The 18,328-nt window shown below is 39.3% G+C and overlaps 1 protein-coding gene across 1 annotated transcript in view; it reads left to right on the top strand.

Moving 5' to 3' along the window:
- The first annotated feature begins 126 nt into the window (after positions 1-126).
- Positions 127-18,328, top strand: part of NAT10 (N-acetyltransferase 10) — a 31,192-nt gene continuing 12,990 nt past the window's right edge. Inside the window, exons 1-15 of the mRNA XM_083361391.1 lie at positions 127-506; positions 1,538-1,660; positions 4,077-4,168; positions 5,596-5,767; positions 6,552-6,674; positions 7,478-7,539; positions 8,398-8,512; positions 9,565-9,672; positions 10,142-10,275; positions 11,089-11,182; positions 13,791-13,889; positions 14,332-14,468; positions 15,900-16,024; positions 17,062-17,212; positions 17,945-18,041. Of these exons, the coding sequence (XP_083217517.1) occupies positions 1,553-1,660; positions 4,077-4,168; positions 5,596-5,767; positions 6,552-6,674; positions 7,478-7,539; positions 8,398-8,512; positions 9,565-9,672; positions 10,142-10,275; positions 11,089-11,182; positions 13,791-13,889; positions 14,332-14,468; positions 15,900-16,024; positions 17,062-17,212; positions 17,945-18,041 (1,617 nt within the window). The 5' untranslated portion in view covers positions 127-506; positions 1,538-1,552. The remainder of the gene's footprint in view (positions 507-1,537; positions 1,661-4,076; positions 4,169-5,595; positions 5,768-6,551; positions 6,675-7,477; positions 7,540-8,397; positions 8,513-9,564; positions 9,673-10,141; positions 10,276-11,088; positions 11,183-13,790; positions 13,890-14,331; positions 14,469-15,899; positions 16,025-17,061; positions 17,213-17,944; positions 18,042-18,328) is intronic.

The following is an 18,328-nucleotide window of genomic DNA, read 5'->3' as shown; positions in this document are numbered from 1 at the left end:
CCTTTGGCCTCTTGAGTAGCAGACAGCCACGAAGAACCTGCCAAAAGAAAGCAACGGTTCGTTATCGTTGGCATCAATCGGGCTTATTACTGTACGTATCACCGACTTCCCGAAGCCGTAACTTCACAACTCGACCCTACCGTCGCCCCGGTAGACTGCAGTTGAGCAAAGCTCCTCCCTTTCCGGCGCCTAAGCATCTGGCGGAAGGCAAACGTCCGGGCGGAAAAGCTTTCCCCAGGCTTGGAGAGAGACCCTCGTTTGGTTTTTCTGCAGCCCGCCTCCAAAGGCAGGCTAAGCTCTCCTTTGGTACCGTCGCCCTCCTGCTCTCCCACCGCTTCGTCCGTAGCGAGCGCTGCTTTTTCTCTTGAGCGGGCCATTCTTCAGGATCCTTCCGCTGGGTTGCACAGCCCCGCATGGTTTTGCACGTGGGAAGAGAGTTTCCATAGCCAACCGGATCCCCCTTCCTTCGCGCGTAGACTGGAGCGAGAAAGGGAAAATTCGGAACGGTGAGAAAACGGATAAATGGGTCTGCGTCTGGATCTGGGGAGTATTCATATTAGTTGAGAAAGAGATTACCGCTCGATCCTGTGTTTTTCCCACCCCGGTGTCCCGAGTGTCTTCTCTAGCCAGCAGTTACAGCGTATCTATTCGGAAATAAGTTCGATTGTTTTCACTACTGATTTCTACATTGCTTTATGTATCAACATATGTAATCTTTGCTGTGGAGATCTTCCACCTCAGTTCTAAGCTAGAGTTTTAAGCTACTCCAAACTTTTCCCCAGCGTTTTTACCCTATTTTATTTTCACCCCAGTATTTACCACTGATTCCCGCCCCCCCTATCGAGTAATTATGGTGCTCTCCAGATTTGCCGGGCTGCACATCTGTACATCTAGGAACTGGGATTACTAGGAATTGCAACCCAACCTATCTAAAAAACAAGTTTGGTTGAGAAAGGTTGGAGTATAAGATTGCAGCCATAAACATGACATCTGTGACATTAAGACATTTAACTTGGATGTTTGTGGCTTATTACAGTCGGATTTCTAATTGCAGTCATTTGTTGCCTCCATTCATGAATCAATGAATGGAAAGGTAAGTTTCACTGAAAAATTAGTAAGAACAAGATTGTAATTTTTTTGTCATCTGTTTACAGATCCCCTGAAATCTGTTAAATTATTATTTGTTAAATCTCTAAACCCCTTGTTAGAGCCTCATGCTTTTTTTGTTCCCAAATATTTTCTTGATAAATGCAACAGCAGAATGTTGCATCTAAATACATTTCCTAGGGAAAAAAACTCCATTAGAAATGAGAACTTACTTGGATGGAAACATGCATAGGGAGCAAATTACCCTTGCCTTAATGAGTCCAAAAAGAAGCCACACTAGAATGCCTTTGAATTGGTTGGACAAGTAGAAATGTGCACAGCAACACTGAAAAATAAACTCTTTGAGAAACATTTTATCAACATCTGTTGCCTCTGTCTCAACTGAGATAGTACGCAGACTAATTTGTTATAACTTCTACAAACTTCACAGGAGCTGTCACTCAAAATGCAGCGCAAGAAAGTGGATAATCGTATTCGGATCCAAATAGAGAATGGAGTGGCTGAGCGACACAGGACGCTCTTTGTTATAGTAGGGGACCGTGGCAAAGATCAGGTAATGTATAGCCATGAACTAGATGTACATTGTGCGTGCTTATATCAAAGGAAGATGAGCCTGAATCAAAGACTAACTTCCCCCAGCAAGAAAGAAAAAAGTCAGAAAAAGATGTAGGAACACAGAAAAATAAATCCTTTAAAACGACCAGGTTCATCGTCTTCTTCTTTTACATATTACCAGTTTCAGCTGAAATCAGTTTTAAAGATCCCTATATATACCTGGGACACGGTGGCTCAGTGGGTTAGGACGCTGAGCTTGTCGATCAGAAGGTCGGCAGTTTGGCGGGTCGAATCCCGAGTGCCGTGTAGTAGAGTGAGCGCCTGTTACTCGTCCCAGCTTCTGGCAACCTAGCAGTTCGAAAGCACGGAAAAATGCAAGTAGAAAAATAGGGACCACTACGGTGGGAAGGTAACAGCGTTCCGTGCGCCTTTGGTGTCTAGTCATGCCGGCCACATGACCACGGAGTCGTCCTCGGACAAACGCTGGCTCTTCGGCTTTGAAACGGAGATGAGCATCGGCCCCTAGAGTCGGAAACGACTAGCACGCATGTGCGGGGGAACCTTTACCTTTACTATATATATGTTTGTCATCATGCATGCACGTGTGGGTGCATATTTGTAAAAGAAAGGGAACAAATTACTAATTTCTCAATCAACTGTAAAACAATTATCCTGTTTATACAATTGATCTATTCTTATCAGCACCTACAAACACTGCTCCTTGGCATATAGACACCCACAAGAACAGAATAGAATAGATAACTTTATTGTCACTGTGAATGTACACTATGGCATACATTAAAATTAAATTTTGTTGCATATAGCTCTCAAAGGGTCACCACCTCTGATTATACACTACATAAATATGACATAAATAAATGCAGAATTATGCATATACCCATATGTATTATATGACACACAGAAACAACACAGTCTAGTTTGGGTTATGTATACATGTGCGTGTCGAGAAAAACGAATCTTGCGAGTTTACCACACAGCATAGGGAACAAAGTTGTTATAGAATCTGGTAGTCCTGCTAGAAATACTTCAAAACCTCCTCCTAGAGGGGAGCAACAGAAACAGACTATACGGTGGGTGTGTGGGGTCTCTAACATTGCTTTGAGCTCTAAGCACATAGCGCTTATAAGCAGCATCCTGAATGCCATTCCTTTCCCTTGTTCTGTGGAGAGAAGGAAGAAGGAGAGAAGCTGATGGCCAGAAGGGAAAAGAAGTTGCTGTGTGGAGAGGAGATAACAAAAAGAGATGACAGGGCAGAAAAGGGGGCAAAGAGAAAGATGGCACCTAATATCTCCTGTTTAGGTATTCTAAAAAAAATATTGACATTCACAAACAGCAGAAGTCTTTTCTGTTTCTCCGATTCACCTATTTCCTGTATTTCAGTAGCATCTTCCGTTTTCAGTGAATGTAAAATGTCCCCCATTAATTAAGTAATTTTTTCTCAGTTGTTGGTGGGAATCCTTATTCCTATTGGGATTGGGTAACAAACTTGATGTGCATATAGGGCACATGGAGTTGTCCTTGCTTTCCATCACACTAAAACAAGGCATGGAATTAAGCTTGCAAAGATTACTAGCCATTATTCTTTCCCCTACTAGCTTTTTGCAAGCTGACACAAAAGAGATAGGGAGGCTGCATTTTGACATGGGCTCCTAATAGCAGCATTTCTATGTTTGGTGCAAAACCTTTTGTAGTGGCTTTTTTGATTGCTGGGCTGAGTAAAAAAAACAACAACACAGTCTCCCCTCCTGCCCAGCTGCCCTTCCAATCCTGGTCACCAAGCTACATTTAAATGTAGGGATCATTTCCTAGGACTGTTTTCCATCCATCACCTTTTTATGGATTTCTTCATGTATAGGAAGTATTTGCAGTGAGTTGCATCTTTGTTTATCTGTAGAAGGTTTAAAAGCATTGCGAATATTGAGATCTGTCTGCAATCTGCTAATTCGCTTGCTTGAGGAAGTTTTAGTGGCAGAAATGATTTTGAGTTGTATTATTTTAAATTACATGTATATCCTTAATTTCCTGTAGTGAGTACAAGGCAGTATATACAGGGATAACTTACTGTTTATCCTGAAGCAGCCACCACATGGAAGTAGATTGGGCCGAGAGATGGCATGCTGCATCATGATTTTCTCAAACCAGTTGTTATTGAGGCTGGCTTGTGAATAATTGGGTTATGCAGAAGATAAAAATGTGCTTCAGAATGAATGAAGGCCTGAATTGATCCACAGTTCTTTAAACCAGATGTGTCTTATCCTGAGATTGCCACATGGAGGTTAATTGCCAAATGAAAAGTTAATTCAAATCTGTGAGGTTTTCCGATTCAGTTCACAAATGCTGTACATATTCCTGCAGAAGCAATAAGCATCGTTCTTGGTTTTGTTACCTGGCAGGTGGTCATACTTCATCATATGTTGTCTAAAGCTGCTGTAAAGGCTAGACCCACCGTGCTGTGGTGTTACAAGAAAGAGCTGGGCTTTAGCAGGTAAAGTTGTTTGTATTTCCTTCTTGCACTTTATAATAGGTGGTAGTTTTAATTTATAAATCTCTGGAAAGATGCACAGTGTTTCTTCATGCTCAAAGGCATTACAGTCCCATGTTTAATTTGCTTCGCAATAGCATCACTGCTTTTACTGCTTGTTTAAATTATCTTGCCCTTGGCTACAGGGTCTGCATAAGGCCCTAATAGACCTTTTCAGTCCGCAGTTTTACAGGTATATTAATTTCTCTTGGTGCTTACCACTTGATTTACCACTATAATTTAAAAATTACATTTGTAAGTTGTGCTGGTTGTTGAATGGGCCACCATATGACCATACCCAGTTTTAACAATCTTTTTTTGCAGCGGTCGTTAAGGGCATGGTGTGGTCATTGAATGCCATGGTCATTAAGTGAACACTAGTCATGAAGCAAATGCTGTGGCCATGGCACAAGCACCATGGTTGTTAAATGAATGCTGTGGCTGTTAAGCAAGGCCATTGTACCCAATGGATGTTTTTCCTGAAAACCAGAAGTAAACGGTGATTTCCATTTAAAAAAAAGTAAATTGGGTTGGTCTGAATAGCGAGATGAGCGGCATATAAATTTAATAAATAACAAATTGTGGTCATGTGACATAGGGACACTGCAGATAGCCATAAATGTTATAGACATAAATGAGTCTTAATGCTAAATTCCAAAATGCATTCACATGACCCCAGGAGTGGGGTAGGGAAACTTGTCAAAACTTTGAAACTGGGTTGTAAGTAGTTCTAGGTTGGTTCGCCATAACTCTGGATGGTTGTCAAGCTGAAAGATACCTGTATCCATTTATCTTGAGTGTTTTTTCAGATAGCAAAATTCAATATTTGTCAGTCTGATGCATTTATCAAATGTAATGAAGGATCCAATACTTCCAGTATGTCATAGGCCTCCAAAGATGATTTGTCTTCTTTTTCTTCTATTGAGAATAAGAATGTGCATAAAACATAATTTGATCTTATTGCTGAGTTTGCAATTAAAAACAATTTCATGTCCTTGCAGCATGTATTAATTTATGTTGCTTTTTCTCATATATTAATTATATATGAGAAAAATAATGTTAATTTTAATCACTGGTTTAGTTTTTGTAGGACCCAAGTAAAGTACCTAATGTGCACATTGGATAATGTGGCCTAATTGATTTTGTTTTGCTTGTAACTCCTAATATATCCTACGGCTTTTTCGTTTTTTTAAAATGCTCTTTTAAGTGCCTGTTAACTTTGCTTTCCTCCTGAACCACAGTAACATTGTCATCTGTCATGCATCATGAGACTAAAACTTAGTTGAGATCATTTTAGATTCTTTAATGCTGCATTTTAAATATGCATAGGGTTATGCTTTGAATCTAATCATTCTAAGAACTTTTACTTTAATGTCTTTTCTCACTTTCAGCCACCGTAAAAAAAGAATGAGACAGTTGCAGAAGAAAATTAAATCTGGAATGTTAGATCTAAAGCAAGATGACCCTTTTGAATTGTTCATAGCAGCCACAAACATTCGGTATTGTTACTACAATGAGACACACAAAATTCTTGGGAACACTTTTGGAATGTGTATACTCCAGGTAAGAAGAGTGTCCTTGCTACAAATCATTTGGCCTGATTGCCAGTTTCCTGCATCACTTTATTCAAGATGTCCCAAATACTCCTACAGTATATCAGGTATATTTGAAAAGTATTTGAAAAGTTTTATTAAAATTTCCAATTAAGAGCAATTTGAAATATCTTTGAAATACAGTCAGCATAAATTGATTAATTGAAGGTTTAGTGAAGATATTTAGATAATATAGGATAGTTTTCCTTTTGTCTGAATTTGGCTTCACTTACAGCTACCAATCCTTTTTGTAGTTCCCTAAGCACAAACTGAATGATGAGGCCAAAGACTTGCAAACTCTAAAAAGTTTGAGGCCTCCATTTCACTCTTTAAAGAGAGTCTGGTCCTTGGTCATAAGGAAGTTGTCCATTCTTAATTTGAAGTGGCTTCTAAGATCCTGGACTGTTGTGAACTTTGGTAGGCAAAATAGAGTACGGTAGTTCACTGGGGTGTTTACACTGTAGTCAGCCATGCTGCTAAGGGAAGAGCAAAGAAAGAGAACGAGCAAGTATATATTTTTCAGAGAAAAGATGATGGTTTGTAAAGATAATAAGGAAACACAAGAAAAAAGGGTGCTTGGTTATATAGGAATTCTTCAAGAAGGGCGAAAATTCAAGTCCCCATAAATTCCAAGTGCTTGAGTTTCTGGTTAATTCTGCTCTAGACTAGATTGCTAGTTGCAAAAGTGATGGGTAGAAGCCTTATCCTCACCGCAGCACACCTGGAAACTAAATTTTCTCCATCTTCTTCTTTAGGACTTTGAAGCCTTGACTCCAAATCTCCTAGCTCGAACGATTGAAACTGTGGAAGGGGGAGGTATCATTGCAATTCTTCTGAGGACAATGAATTCCCTGAAGCAGCTTTATACGATGACCATGGTACATTTTTGATTTATAAACTGGTGTGTCATTCTGTTAAACTCTTTTAATGTAGCTATACAGAAAGGGAAATATATGAACTGCTGCACAGACCTTAATTTGCTTTTATTAAAAGCTTTATTCCTCAACTAATTCTTACTTCTGTTCTTTATAAAATCTCCTGGCTGTAATAAGCATTGGATGCCTTGTTCACATTTCACAACAGAGGGAAACTTTTCCAGTACAGAGTTGGTTGGTGGTGAACCAACCGGGCTGGGGAATTCTGGGAGTTGAAGTCCAAACATCAGAAAATTGCCAAGGTTGAGAAATGCTGGATTATAATTATAATGTCCAGCTAAAGAGATACATTCTCTTGGTAATAGCAGTTTTATGGCATTTACACAAAATCCTTGGCAGTCCTTGTTTCAGGAACAGCTCAGTTCTTCATCAGGGAAGTAAGCTGTTTCAAGGCCAGGCGTCTTTGAAGGACGGAGGTGTATTCTCTTCCCACAGGATATTTGAGAAGCCAGGGTTTTTTTTGGGAAAGCTCCCCTTCCGCCAGGGTATTTGGAAGCACCAGAGTGGATTACACATATATGCTTGTGAATAAGGCATATAAATTAAATCAATTCTTTTCTTGATTTATTGTTTTCCCCAAAGTCTTGGAAAGGGCTAAACTTAAAATGTTAGGAATGTAGCTGTTAGAGAGATGGAAGGTAGTGCAAGCAATCAGAGGCTACACGGTATTTGACAACTGTATCAAATTGTATGGATAGTACATGGCTATTCAGGTTTCACATAAGGATTCTCTTTTTTTTCCCCAGGATGTTCACTCCCGCTATAGAACAGAGGCACATCAAGACGTGGTTGGCAGATTTAATGAAAGGTAAGTTGAGCACTTAAACAAGTTAGGAAATCTGCAATTTAGGAAATTTAATCTACTTGTTTTATGTGTTGTTTGAACTGAACAGTTTTCTCATACAAGAAATGGTTTCACTTCAAAATGTTTGCTACCCTCTAGCGGTAACATTCAGAATGTATGTATTAAATTCTACTTGATTGGTTGATTGATTGGGCTTGTTTCCCCTGCCCCCCTTCCCCTCCAAGGTCACTATGGTCAAGAGACTTGGTGATTCGGAATACAACCTTACAATAAAACATCCACAGAATGAAATTAACATTGTTCTAATAAAAACAACAAAAGAAATCCCATCCATAGTGAGAAAAAAACCCAATGGCACCATTTCACCCTTCAAGGTCTCTCCAAAATAATTCAGGATTAGAAATGTATAGATGGTAGCAACATGAGCACCAATTGAATTTCCAATGAGAGGTTACTCTGTAGCACAAAGGCCTTATGGAAAAGCAAGCTTGTGAATCTTGAGTCATTTTGCCCTGTGAAAACAGGGATCCATTATCAGTTTCGTTTACACTATGAAAAATGGGCAGCTTATAGAAGACAGTTCTGCAGGCATCCCGGTGCCAGTCCATATAAGGCCTTACAAGTTACAACCAATCTTTGCCACTATCGTGTCACAGAACGCGAATGAAATGTTCATGTTGAAAGGAACTATCTCTGCAGGCTTTCTTGGCGTCAGATGTGCTCTGTTGAAACACAGTTCTTGAGGCACTTTGCCCTCAGGATGATGTACAGAGATGCTGCAAGAGGAGAGGTTTTTTTTGTGCATTGAGGAAAAGCCAGATTCTGTTGTAATATTGCTATTTTCTCACTTGTCTCCCGCAGATTCATTCTCTCTCTGGCCTCTTGTAAGACCTGTGTAGTTGTTGATGATCAGCTGAATATCCTCCCAATCTCGAGTCATGCTGCAAACATTTCAGCTCTGCCACCCCGGTCACAGGTGCGTTTATTTATCTGATAATGACCAGTGCTTCAGGCTCTCATATGAAATATGTAATTATTTGTATTTGTATTTAATTGGGATATTTAATATGCAATAGAAATGGACTTTAAAAGGAATAGAGGTGCTTCTTTTAGCTTTCTCTCATTCTGTGTCAGGATAAGGCATTGCTGTTCTTTATTCTAAACACTGGGCTTAGAAGCTGCTTTTTCAGTAGAAGTTGAATTCCAAGTGGTGTCTGGAAAAAATTTACGAAAAATTATAGCAAATAAACTAGAAATGCCTATGCCTATCCTTACCATGACTTAATTTGGAAGAAAACTATGTATTATACTCCTCACAAAAGACAACTCTCATTCTAAAAATCTGAATAAACATTCAATTTAATTCTAGAACTGCTTTTCAAATTTTTGTGGAAACTGATTTCTTGTCTATTTGTAAAAATACTCCTTTGTTTTTGCTCTAATTTAACTTCCTGTCACCTTACCATTTATTTCTGTACCAAAGATGCTTTTCAAAAGGCAACTGGATTTTCTTGATTTCTTTCTTTAAAAATGTTTCACTTCTCATCCACGAAGCTTCTTCATGAGAAGTAAAAAGTTTTCAAGGGAAACTCTCCCAAGAAAGTCCAGTGGCCTTTTGAAAAGTATCTTAGGGACAACCATGACCTGGATGATTGAGAATCTCCATAGGCTTTTATTCCTGTAGTTCCTATATAACTGTTCTGTTTCAAGGAATAGTCTTGTGAGCATTACAACCACTTGGTTACCATCTAGTCATCCTTACATCCTGCTCTGCAGGATTGGCTGGGGGCAAACAAACTTACCATCAAGAAACCACAGTCACAGTATAGTTTGATGAATGTTGTCATCCTCTTTTGAAATAACAACATTCCAAAATTGAAATTGAAAATTGTTGAAAGCATTTGCAATAAGGTCAGTTTTCCGTTTTGACTCAGCTCGTGTTTAACATAACTGGGATTTCCATATATTCTCTTCATTTTTCTCTTAAAGATGCTAATTTGGATTCAGACAGCTGTTTTCCTCTTTTAGGAAGAGAGCCAAAGTCCTCGTGATGTGGAATTGAAGGAGCTAAAGGAGAGCTTACAGGACACACAACCGGTTGGCTCATTGGTTGATGTTTGTAAAACATTGGATCAGGTAAGCTTACATTCAGATTTGGATATTATCACTATTAGATTTTTATCCCACCTTTTAAAATATAGTTTGGTTAATTCAAGGTAGCGACATCCCGAATATCTTGCCTCCTGTTTTTCTCACAACAATAGGTTTGTGAGGTGGATTGGGCTGAAAAAGAATAACTGGCCCAAGGTCATCCAGCCAGTTTTCATGACTAAGGAAGGCCCAGATTCACAGTCTCCTCAGCTACTACACCAAATGGGCTCTTCTTATCTGTATTACAAAATACATGATATACTGCAGATATAATAATGTCCTCTTTAGATTGTTGAGAATCCAGATTGTTGAGAAAAGCCAAAATACATTGGGATTAAATTAATGTTGTATAATTCCTATTAATGCTTTCTCTTTATGTCTTTTTGTCTATCCTCATTGATGATCTTCTCCATCCATGATCTCCTGCTTTGGTGGCTTCTTTTCTCCCTGACAGGCAAAAGGAGTCCTCAAATTCATTGAAGCCATTTCTGAGAAGACCCTGAGAAGCACTGTGGCTTTAACAGCTGCCAGAGGGCGTGGGAAATCAGCTGCTTTGGGATTGGCAATAGCTGGAGCAGTGGCTTTTGGGTAAATTTTTCCTAGATACTATATTCCAAGAGGGGTTTTGCATGAAGTGGTCAGATTTAAAGAAAACGATAGGCAAACTTTTTGAGTTGGGTACGTTTTGAAAATTTGAAAGCATGTTGTGAGTATGGTCACACAGTAAGTGCTGAGAGAGGACTTGCCTATTCATAATATATAGTTATAAAGGTCAAAGCAGAAGTTATGTTAAGTAATTATTTTTTGTTCCTTTCAAATAAAAAAATCCAGCCTCCAGCTTGCACAAGCTAAGATACCCCCCAAAAAACCCCATGACAATCAATAGACATAAATGTGCTATAAGACAATTATTGTTACAATAACTGACAGACTATATTGTCACTAAGTTGTGTACAACTCTTCACAATCCCATGGACCATAGCATGCCAGACCCCCCCCCCCCTTACCTGTCTTCCACTGTCTCCCTGAGTCTGCCTAAACTCATGCCCATTATCTCACCATCTCATCCTCTGCTGTCCCCTCCTCTCCTTTTGCCTTCAATCTTTCCTGACACAGGGCAAAGCAGGAAAGCATTTGGTGTCCAAAGTGTTTGAGCTTCAGCTTCAATATTTGTCCTTCCAAAGAAAAGTCAGGGTTGACTTTCTTTAGGAGACAAACTGTATGTCCTTTTCAAAACTTACTGTTCTATAGTCTCTTAAGAACTGGAGGATTGTATTATAAACTATATTTTTAATTGACTTGATGTTTCAAAGGTGGAATGCTAAAGTTTGCTTCTGGCATTTTAGTAGAGGAAAAAAGGTGTAGCATCTGTTCTTTTTTTTTATATATGTATATATACAGCTATTCCAACATTTTCGTCACATCTCCAAGTCCTGATAATCTCCACACCCTGTTTGAATTTGTATTTAAAGGCTTTGATGCTCTACAGTACCAGGTAAGATGAAGCAATATTGGGGAGTCCTTGGTGCTTTCTGAGCTTGCGGATGTTTCATTATATGGTAACAAAATGTCTGCAAATAAAACAACCAAGCTCAGAGAGCACCAAGGATTCCACAGTTCAATCCTGAGCTACAGATAATTATCTTCTTTTGAGGTGATAATAAAACACATAGAGTATCTCAGCTTGCCAAGAGTTTTTCCTGCCATATGTTAGTGCCAAATTTCTCTCTTCCCCTGTCTTTGTTTTGTTTTGTTTTGTTTGTTTTGGGGGGGGAAGTGTGCCTTCGAGTCAGTTTTTGACTCTTGGCAACTGCCTGGACTAGTCCCTGCAGTTTTCTTGGCAAGCTTTATCAGAATAGGCTTGCCATTGCCTTCTTTTTCCAAGGGTTAAGAGAGAGTGACTATCCCAAGCTCAGTCACCCAGTTTCGTATCCTGGCTTTAGCAAAAGGAGAAAATGTTCGTGCAGTAGGCAAGCAAAATTTGGGCAGGCTGTGGGAGCTTGTGGGTGTGGCTTGTCAAGCTTCTGGGTGGGAATACATACACTGCATTTCAGAGTAACATATTTTTAAAAAACTTGGAAAGAAAGAAAGAAAAGTTGGTTAATTTTTAACATGTGGAAACTACAAATGAGAAACAAGAATATTATATTGTCTTCCCTTTTTCTTTTTCTTTTTTTTCCTCCTCCTTGAGATTGGTATTTTAATGACTACTATTTTAAATATTGTATAATTGATATGGATATGGAAATGAGATAAATAAGAACTGGATTACATTACTAGGTAGTGAAGAGAATTGTATAAAGGGAAAGGAAGTTATTTAGTAATATGAAAATGAGAAATCTTAAACATTTTAATTTCAATATCAATGTAACATTAAAGCTAGAAAAATAGATAAGGTGTTTGATGTTTTAAAGATGGAATGTTAAAGTATGAAATATACTAAAAGATTGATAAATATATATTAAAAAAACTATTAAATGACTGATGGGTAGCAATAAGAAATATGTTAATTTAGATAAGAGATAGTATATATCAAAGGAAAAAAGAGAGGAAGTATTGGTTTAATAACTTGGAGATTTGTAATAATATGTATTTGTCTGAAATGGAACTATTGTAACCTGGACACCACGTTGCTTTTTAAAGATATTGTAATATTGGAAAACTAATAAAAATATAAAAAAAAGAAAAAAAGAAAAGTTGACTTGTAAAAATGTCAGGAAGACTTGTTCGGAGAGATGGGAGCAGATAAGCAGAGGGAGGCAAGAGAGCACAGACAGCTGAGGAGAAAGTGTAATTTGAGTAATCCAATACCACTCAACAGCTTGAAAAGTACCAAGGGATGACTCAGAGACTTGGTCAGAAACATGCAGAAGTCAACATGAGGCAGAAGTCAAGAACAAGATTTTACTAATTACAGAGCCAGATGCCAGAGTTGCTTCTAGCAATGGAAGGCAGTTCTAGCACAGATAAAATCTTCTCCCTACTGAGCATGCACAGCTGAAGATTTCCCTGCTCAGCAGTTGCCAATGAGAAGGCATGATAATCTTTCCACTTTCTCACAAGGCACTTACTTTGCCATGGTGTAGAATTCCAAGACCAGCAAAGTTTGCCCAGCTGAAGAAGGATCAGTGTTGGCTGAGGAGGTATTTGTCATGGTTCCGGTAGATGAGATCAATTAAAGCAGAACTCCGAGGCTTGAATATTCCTCTAAGAACATGTTTATTGCTTACAAAGTATCCGCACGGTCAAAAGTGAAACCAAGACTAAAGTTCCCTCTAAAAGCAACAATATTACAAAGTCACAATTCCCACCCTATAACATATGCAAGCAACTGCATTTCTCAATAGAATAGTTTGGCAGGCTTTCTGACACTAGGTTCAACCCCCCCAATTGAGGGAACAGAAATGACCTTGGTTCCCATGGGACAGAGAATTGTTTAGGCTAGCATAAAACATCTCATTCCTCCAGCCCCCTCCCCCCCAAAAAAAATCTTGTGGCAACCGAAAACAAGCAAGATGGCTTCAGTCAGATTCTTTGCAGGTTTGATAGTATTTGTATTGGATTCAGTGATGTTGAATCAATAGGTGCAGCATCTAGTGGGACCTGATCTGCCTGCATCTTGGATCTGGCACTGAGGCCCAGACACCCAGATTGCTTTGTGCATAAGGTGGGACTAGAGTTTACAGTTGCCCAGTGCCTTTAACCACTACACCAACCGGGCTGTCTTTTCTATCTTGGCCTGTATATGTCATTGATCTTTTCTGATCTTTTCAAGCCCAGCAACTGCCAGATGTGTTGCAGTCTCCAACTCAGTCAGCATAATTAGGCTGCTTGTGATTTGTCAATTTTTCAAGTTGTGAAATTCTGTTCTACACCACTTTGCTGTTTACTCCAAACAGCTTACATCCTATGACAGTACCTTTTAACACGATCCAACAGCAGCATCTGCCTTTCCTAGGTCATTGGGGAAGATTCAGTAGGTAGATAAAAATGCCAAATCCAGTCTAAACATCTGGCTAGCTGTGCAGCCAACCATATGTCAAGTAGTGGTATGGATAATATTTTAATTCATTTTTCATATTGCCCATTATGTTTATTTTCAGGAACATTTGGATTATGAGATCATTCAGTCTCTCAATCCTGAATTCAGCAAAGCTGTTGTCAGAGTCAATGTGTTTCGAGAACATAGACAGACAATCCAGGTATTTCCCAATATTCGGGGCCTAAAGAATTGGGCATTCGGATGTTTTCTTCTAATGTTGCTGCTCTTCTTTGATCCAACAATTAAAGAAGCCAGAATTCAGCACTTTAGCAGTTTCAAGCGATGTGTGAAGGGCTTCTAAACAGGTCAGGATTGGAAACCACTTTATAAGTAAGGGTTCATCAGCCTGAATGAAAAGTAATGCTTCTATTCATTTGTTTTAAACCTGGTTTTCTACTACATGCTAACATGGGCAGTATAGTCTTTTTAGCTAATCCATTTTGATTTGCAGGTATAGCTCATTTATTATTACTTTGGATAAAGGGAACTAAGCAAAATGGGAAATTTAAGGGGCTCTAAAAGAGTGTATTTGTTTTTGTTGCCGAGATACCCTCAGAAATACCCTTAGGATTTCTACCCTTTTCATTTCCCTTTCCCCTCAGTATATCCATCCTGCTGATGCTGTGAAATTGGGGCAGGCTGAACTTGTGGTAATTGATGAAGCTGCTGCCATCCCCCTTCCTTTGGTGAAGAACTTGTTGGGTCCTTATCTGGTCTTCATGGCTTCTACAATCAATGGGTAAGCTATACTGGCCAAAGTGATGTCCAAAGGCTGCTGATCCACAGTACAGGTTTCTGAAGATTATGAAGAATATTTATTTATTTATTTATTTATTTATTTTATTTAGTTGCATTTATATACCGCCCTATTCCCTGAGGACTCAGGGCGGTTTACAGGGAATTAAAAAGCCGACATACAAAAGTTAAAAACCAGATTAAAAAACATTAAATTGACCCTGTAAGCTTAAAAACCCCAATTAAAAATTTCTCCTGAGCCTGGGCCCGAGAGCTCAAAGAGCCAGGTCTTCAGGCCCCGGCGGAATGATCGGAGGTCAGGGGCAGTTCTCAGCTCCACCGGCAGCTGGTTCCAGAGGGCAGGCGCCCCCACTGAGAAGGCCCTATCCCTGGGTGTCACCCGCCGGCAATCTCTCACCGGCGGCACCCTGAGAAGACCCTCCCTGTGGGAACGCACTGGGCGAAGGGCGTTTGATGCCGGCAGCAGGTGTTCCCTCAAATAACCCGGACCCAGGCCACTTGTTGTTGTTGTTTTTGAATCTCAGATGAATATACTATGTTTCATCTATTAAGTTAGTGAACTCCTTCCTCTAAATATTTTGCACTGGAATTAACAACCAGTGATATAAAACACCTGTCTCTGATGGCAGTCAGTTATGGCTGAGTCACACATGCAGTTGCCATTGGATAACAGAATCAACAAATAATAACCATTCATGAATGTCTGGCCCATTAGTAATAAGTAATTATTTTATCTATTTGGCAGGGTTATTTTCACATTATTTCCTAGTATTGTTCAAAACACCCCACCCCACTCTGCTTTTGTAAGTAGTTGCAGTTTTGATGGTAAGAAAAAAATACTAAATATTTGAGTTAAAATAAAAGTTTAGAAGTGCTATTTCAACACTGATTTATTTCAGAATTGGTAATAGCAAAACAGGAGGTGAAATATGAAATGTTTGACAGGTGGCCTAGAATAGAAGTAAACAAAAGCAAAGAATTGACCAGTTGGTATTGCAATCTGGGAACTTTCTAGAGTTTCTTAATTGATTAATTTATTATTGTATCCCAAGTTAAGTGTTGTCTGCTATTATTCCTTCAAGGGCCACCATTTTCTTTGGAAACAGATTAACACAATTGTTGTGCAAATTTATGAACAATGCATTTTATTCTTTTCTATGTGGTAACATAAACTGACATTTGACTGAAATGTTGCATGCATTCCAATGCTTTTAAGAATTTTTGTTTTTCCTCAGTCTTAAAAACAGAATAATAACATACCTGGCATTTTGTCCCTATGACTTCAACATTTCCAGAAATATTACATCTTTAAGGCAGAATTTGGATTAATCTGCTGGTATCATAAGTTAAACAGCTGCTGTGCTTGTTCTTTTGTCTGTTCCCATCTGACCGTTCTGTCTGTTGTTTTGAATAGATATGAGGGCACCGGCCGTTCCTTGTCTTTGAAACTGATCCAGCAATTACGACAGGAGAGTGCACAGGCCCAAGCCAGTGTAACTGCAGAGAACAAAACAACAACTACAGCTAAACTGTCCTCAGGTATTTCTCTGAAACTAAAACCTCCAGTACCTAAGATTGTGGCTGTATTGCTTAACTGAGAATATGCAGAAGAAAGTCACTGTAAGAGACTTTTTAAGAACATGCGGAAGAAAGTCACTGTAGAGAATTACAGGAAACCATCACTTTTCTGTCAGCTGTCTTTGATCTTAGGATAAGCGTCCAGGGAATTGAACAGGTGGTGTGTCTGCTTTCTTTGATAGGTGATGGGTTTGTTTGTTCTTCAAATCCATCAGCTATTGAGGTTAGGGTTCCACACATTTACTGATGTAATGTAGATGAGTTAGACTTTTGGCTTGTCAGATTGTGCATGTCCAGGCCGTGTGGTTTGTAACCCATAGGGTTTATGGTTTAGCAGGTTGTATCAAACCAATCAGTTGTGGATTAATTATCTCTTAAAAACTGTGACTTAACACAGTTTATGTGCCCAGTCATTAGGTTAGAATATGAAAAGTTATAATGTGCCACTTAAGACTAAGACTAAGAATAAGGCTAGGAATAATTCTGGACAATACAGGTAGTCCTCGACTTATGACTACAATTGAGCCTAAAATTTCTGTTGCCAAGCGAAATATTTGTTAAGTGAATTTTGCCCTATTTTATGACCTTTCTTGCCACAGTTATTAAGTGAATCACTGCAGTTGTTAAGTTAGTAACACGGTGGTTAGGTGAATCTGGCTTTCCCATTAGCTTTGCTTGTCAGAAGGACGCAAAAGGCAGTCCCGTGACCCTGGGGGACATGGCTGCCGTCATAAATATGAGCCAGTTGTCAAGCATCCGAATTTCATTCACGTGACCATGGAGATGCTGTAATGGTTGTAAGTGTGAAAAATGGTCATAAGTCACTTTTTTCATTGCAGTTTTAACTTTGAACGGACACTAAATGAACTGTTACAAGTCGAGGACTACCTGTCCCAGCTACAGGCCTTGGTTTCTGACCGCCTTTTCTTTTTATTTTCTGACAGAAGAGATTTTTAGATCTTTTGGTATGTGACCTTTTGTATATCCTCTCCCCCCAGCCCGTACATTGCATGAAGTTTCGCTTCAGGAATCCATTCGATATGCTCCAGGAGACCCAGTTGAAAAGTGGCTGAATGATTTGCTATGTTTGGATTGTCTCAACATCACGAGAATTATATCTGGTTGTCCATTGCCTGAAACCTGTGATTTGTATCCTTGTGCTAATTATCAGACTAAGTGCAGCTCTTGTGGTTGTATCTATATTCCCATCACACTGTTTTCTTTTCAGCGTGGAAAGGGTGGAATGGGAGCAAGAAGTAATGAGAAAAAAAGGAAATGTAGCTATAACTAGTTTTAAGCCGATACCATTCACTGTAACTCTTCCTACTTCATGGGGTTTCTTTGTTCTTGCAGACCATCCATGGTTCCACATCATGCAGATGTAGATTCATTTGTTACCTTTTCCTCTTTAAACTTCTCACTTCTTTTGAAGAAAGTGCCCTTATTGTGCTGGTCACTCACTTTTGCATTCAGCTCATATTTGTTCAGCACTCATTCGTTCTTGACTCTGCCTCTTGTTTTATCACACACATTACTTAGATGTCCCACAGCCATTGCATTCAACTCTTATGTTTCTCCTGACATACCCAACTCTCACTTCCGTGCAACAAAGGAAACACTCTTATCTCATTCATTTTTTTCGCAACAAAGCTCATAGTACCTGCTACCTTTCTGCCAACATTTGAGACCTTAAAATTTACGCAGACTTAGACATACAATTGATAACGATAGCTATTTACTTCCTCTGCTTTTCACTGCCTACAAAGTGTGTTGGATGTTAGTAAATGTGTTTGGACAATGGCAGTCATTCAGCATTGACTTCCTTCCTAGCTTTCAAAGACAAATCAGGAATTCATCACTTAACTCACGGATGACACTCAGATACTATGTGAACAGAGACACTCTTTTCTGTTATCACAGAGCGTCGGAAACTTTTCTTCAGAGATTAATGGCCCTGTATGTGGCTTCTCACTACAAGGTTGGTGATAATGTGTTATTTTCAGCTTGGGCTTAGCAGAAAAATGGTGGGGTCACTCCCTCCTCCTCCTCGGACTGAAATCACTGTCCCCTAGTTTCTAGCATGATGCCTTAGCCAGTCCTTGCATTTATGACCATCACAGTGTCCCAAGAGTCAAATGATCAGAATTTGAGCATTTGTCAACCAGCATGTATTTATGATGGTTGCAGCATCCTGTGGTCATGTGATCGCCATTTGCAACCTTCACAGGGAGCTTCTGACAAGCAGAGTCAATGGGAGAAGCCAGA

The sequence above is a fragment of the Vipera ursinii genome (assembly GCF_947247035.1).
Source record: "Vipera ursinii genome assembly, chromosome: 1".
Classification (NCBI taxonomy): domain Eukaryota; kingdom Metazoa; phylum Chordata; class Lepidosauria; order Squamata; family Viperidae; genus Vipera; species Vipera ursinii.
Note: the sequence above shows the minus strand (reverse complement) of the source record. Positions and strands in the feature narration are given on the sequence as shown.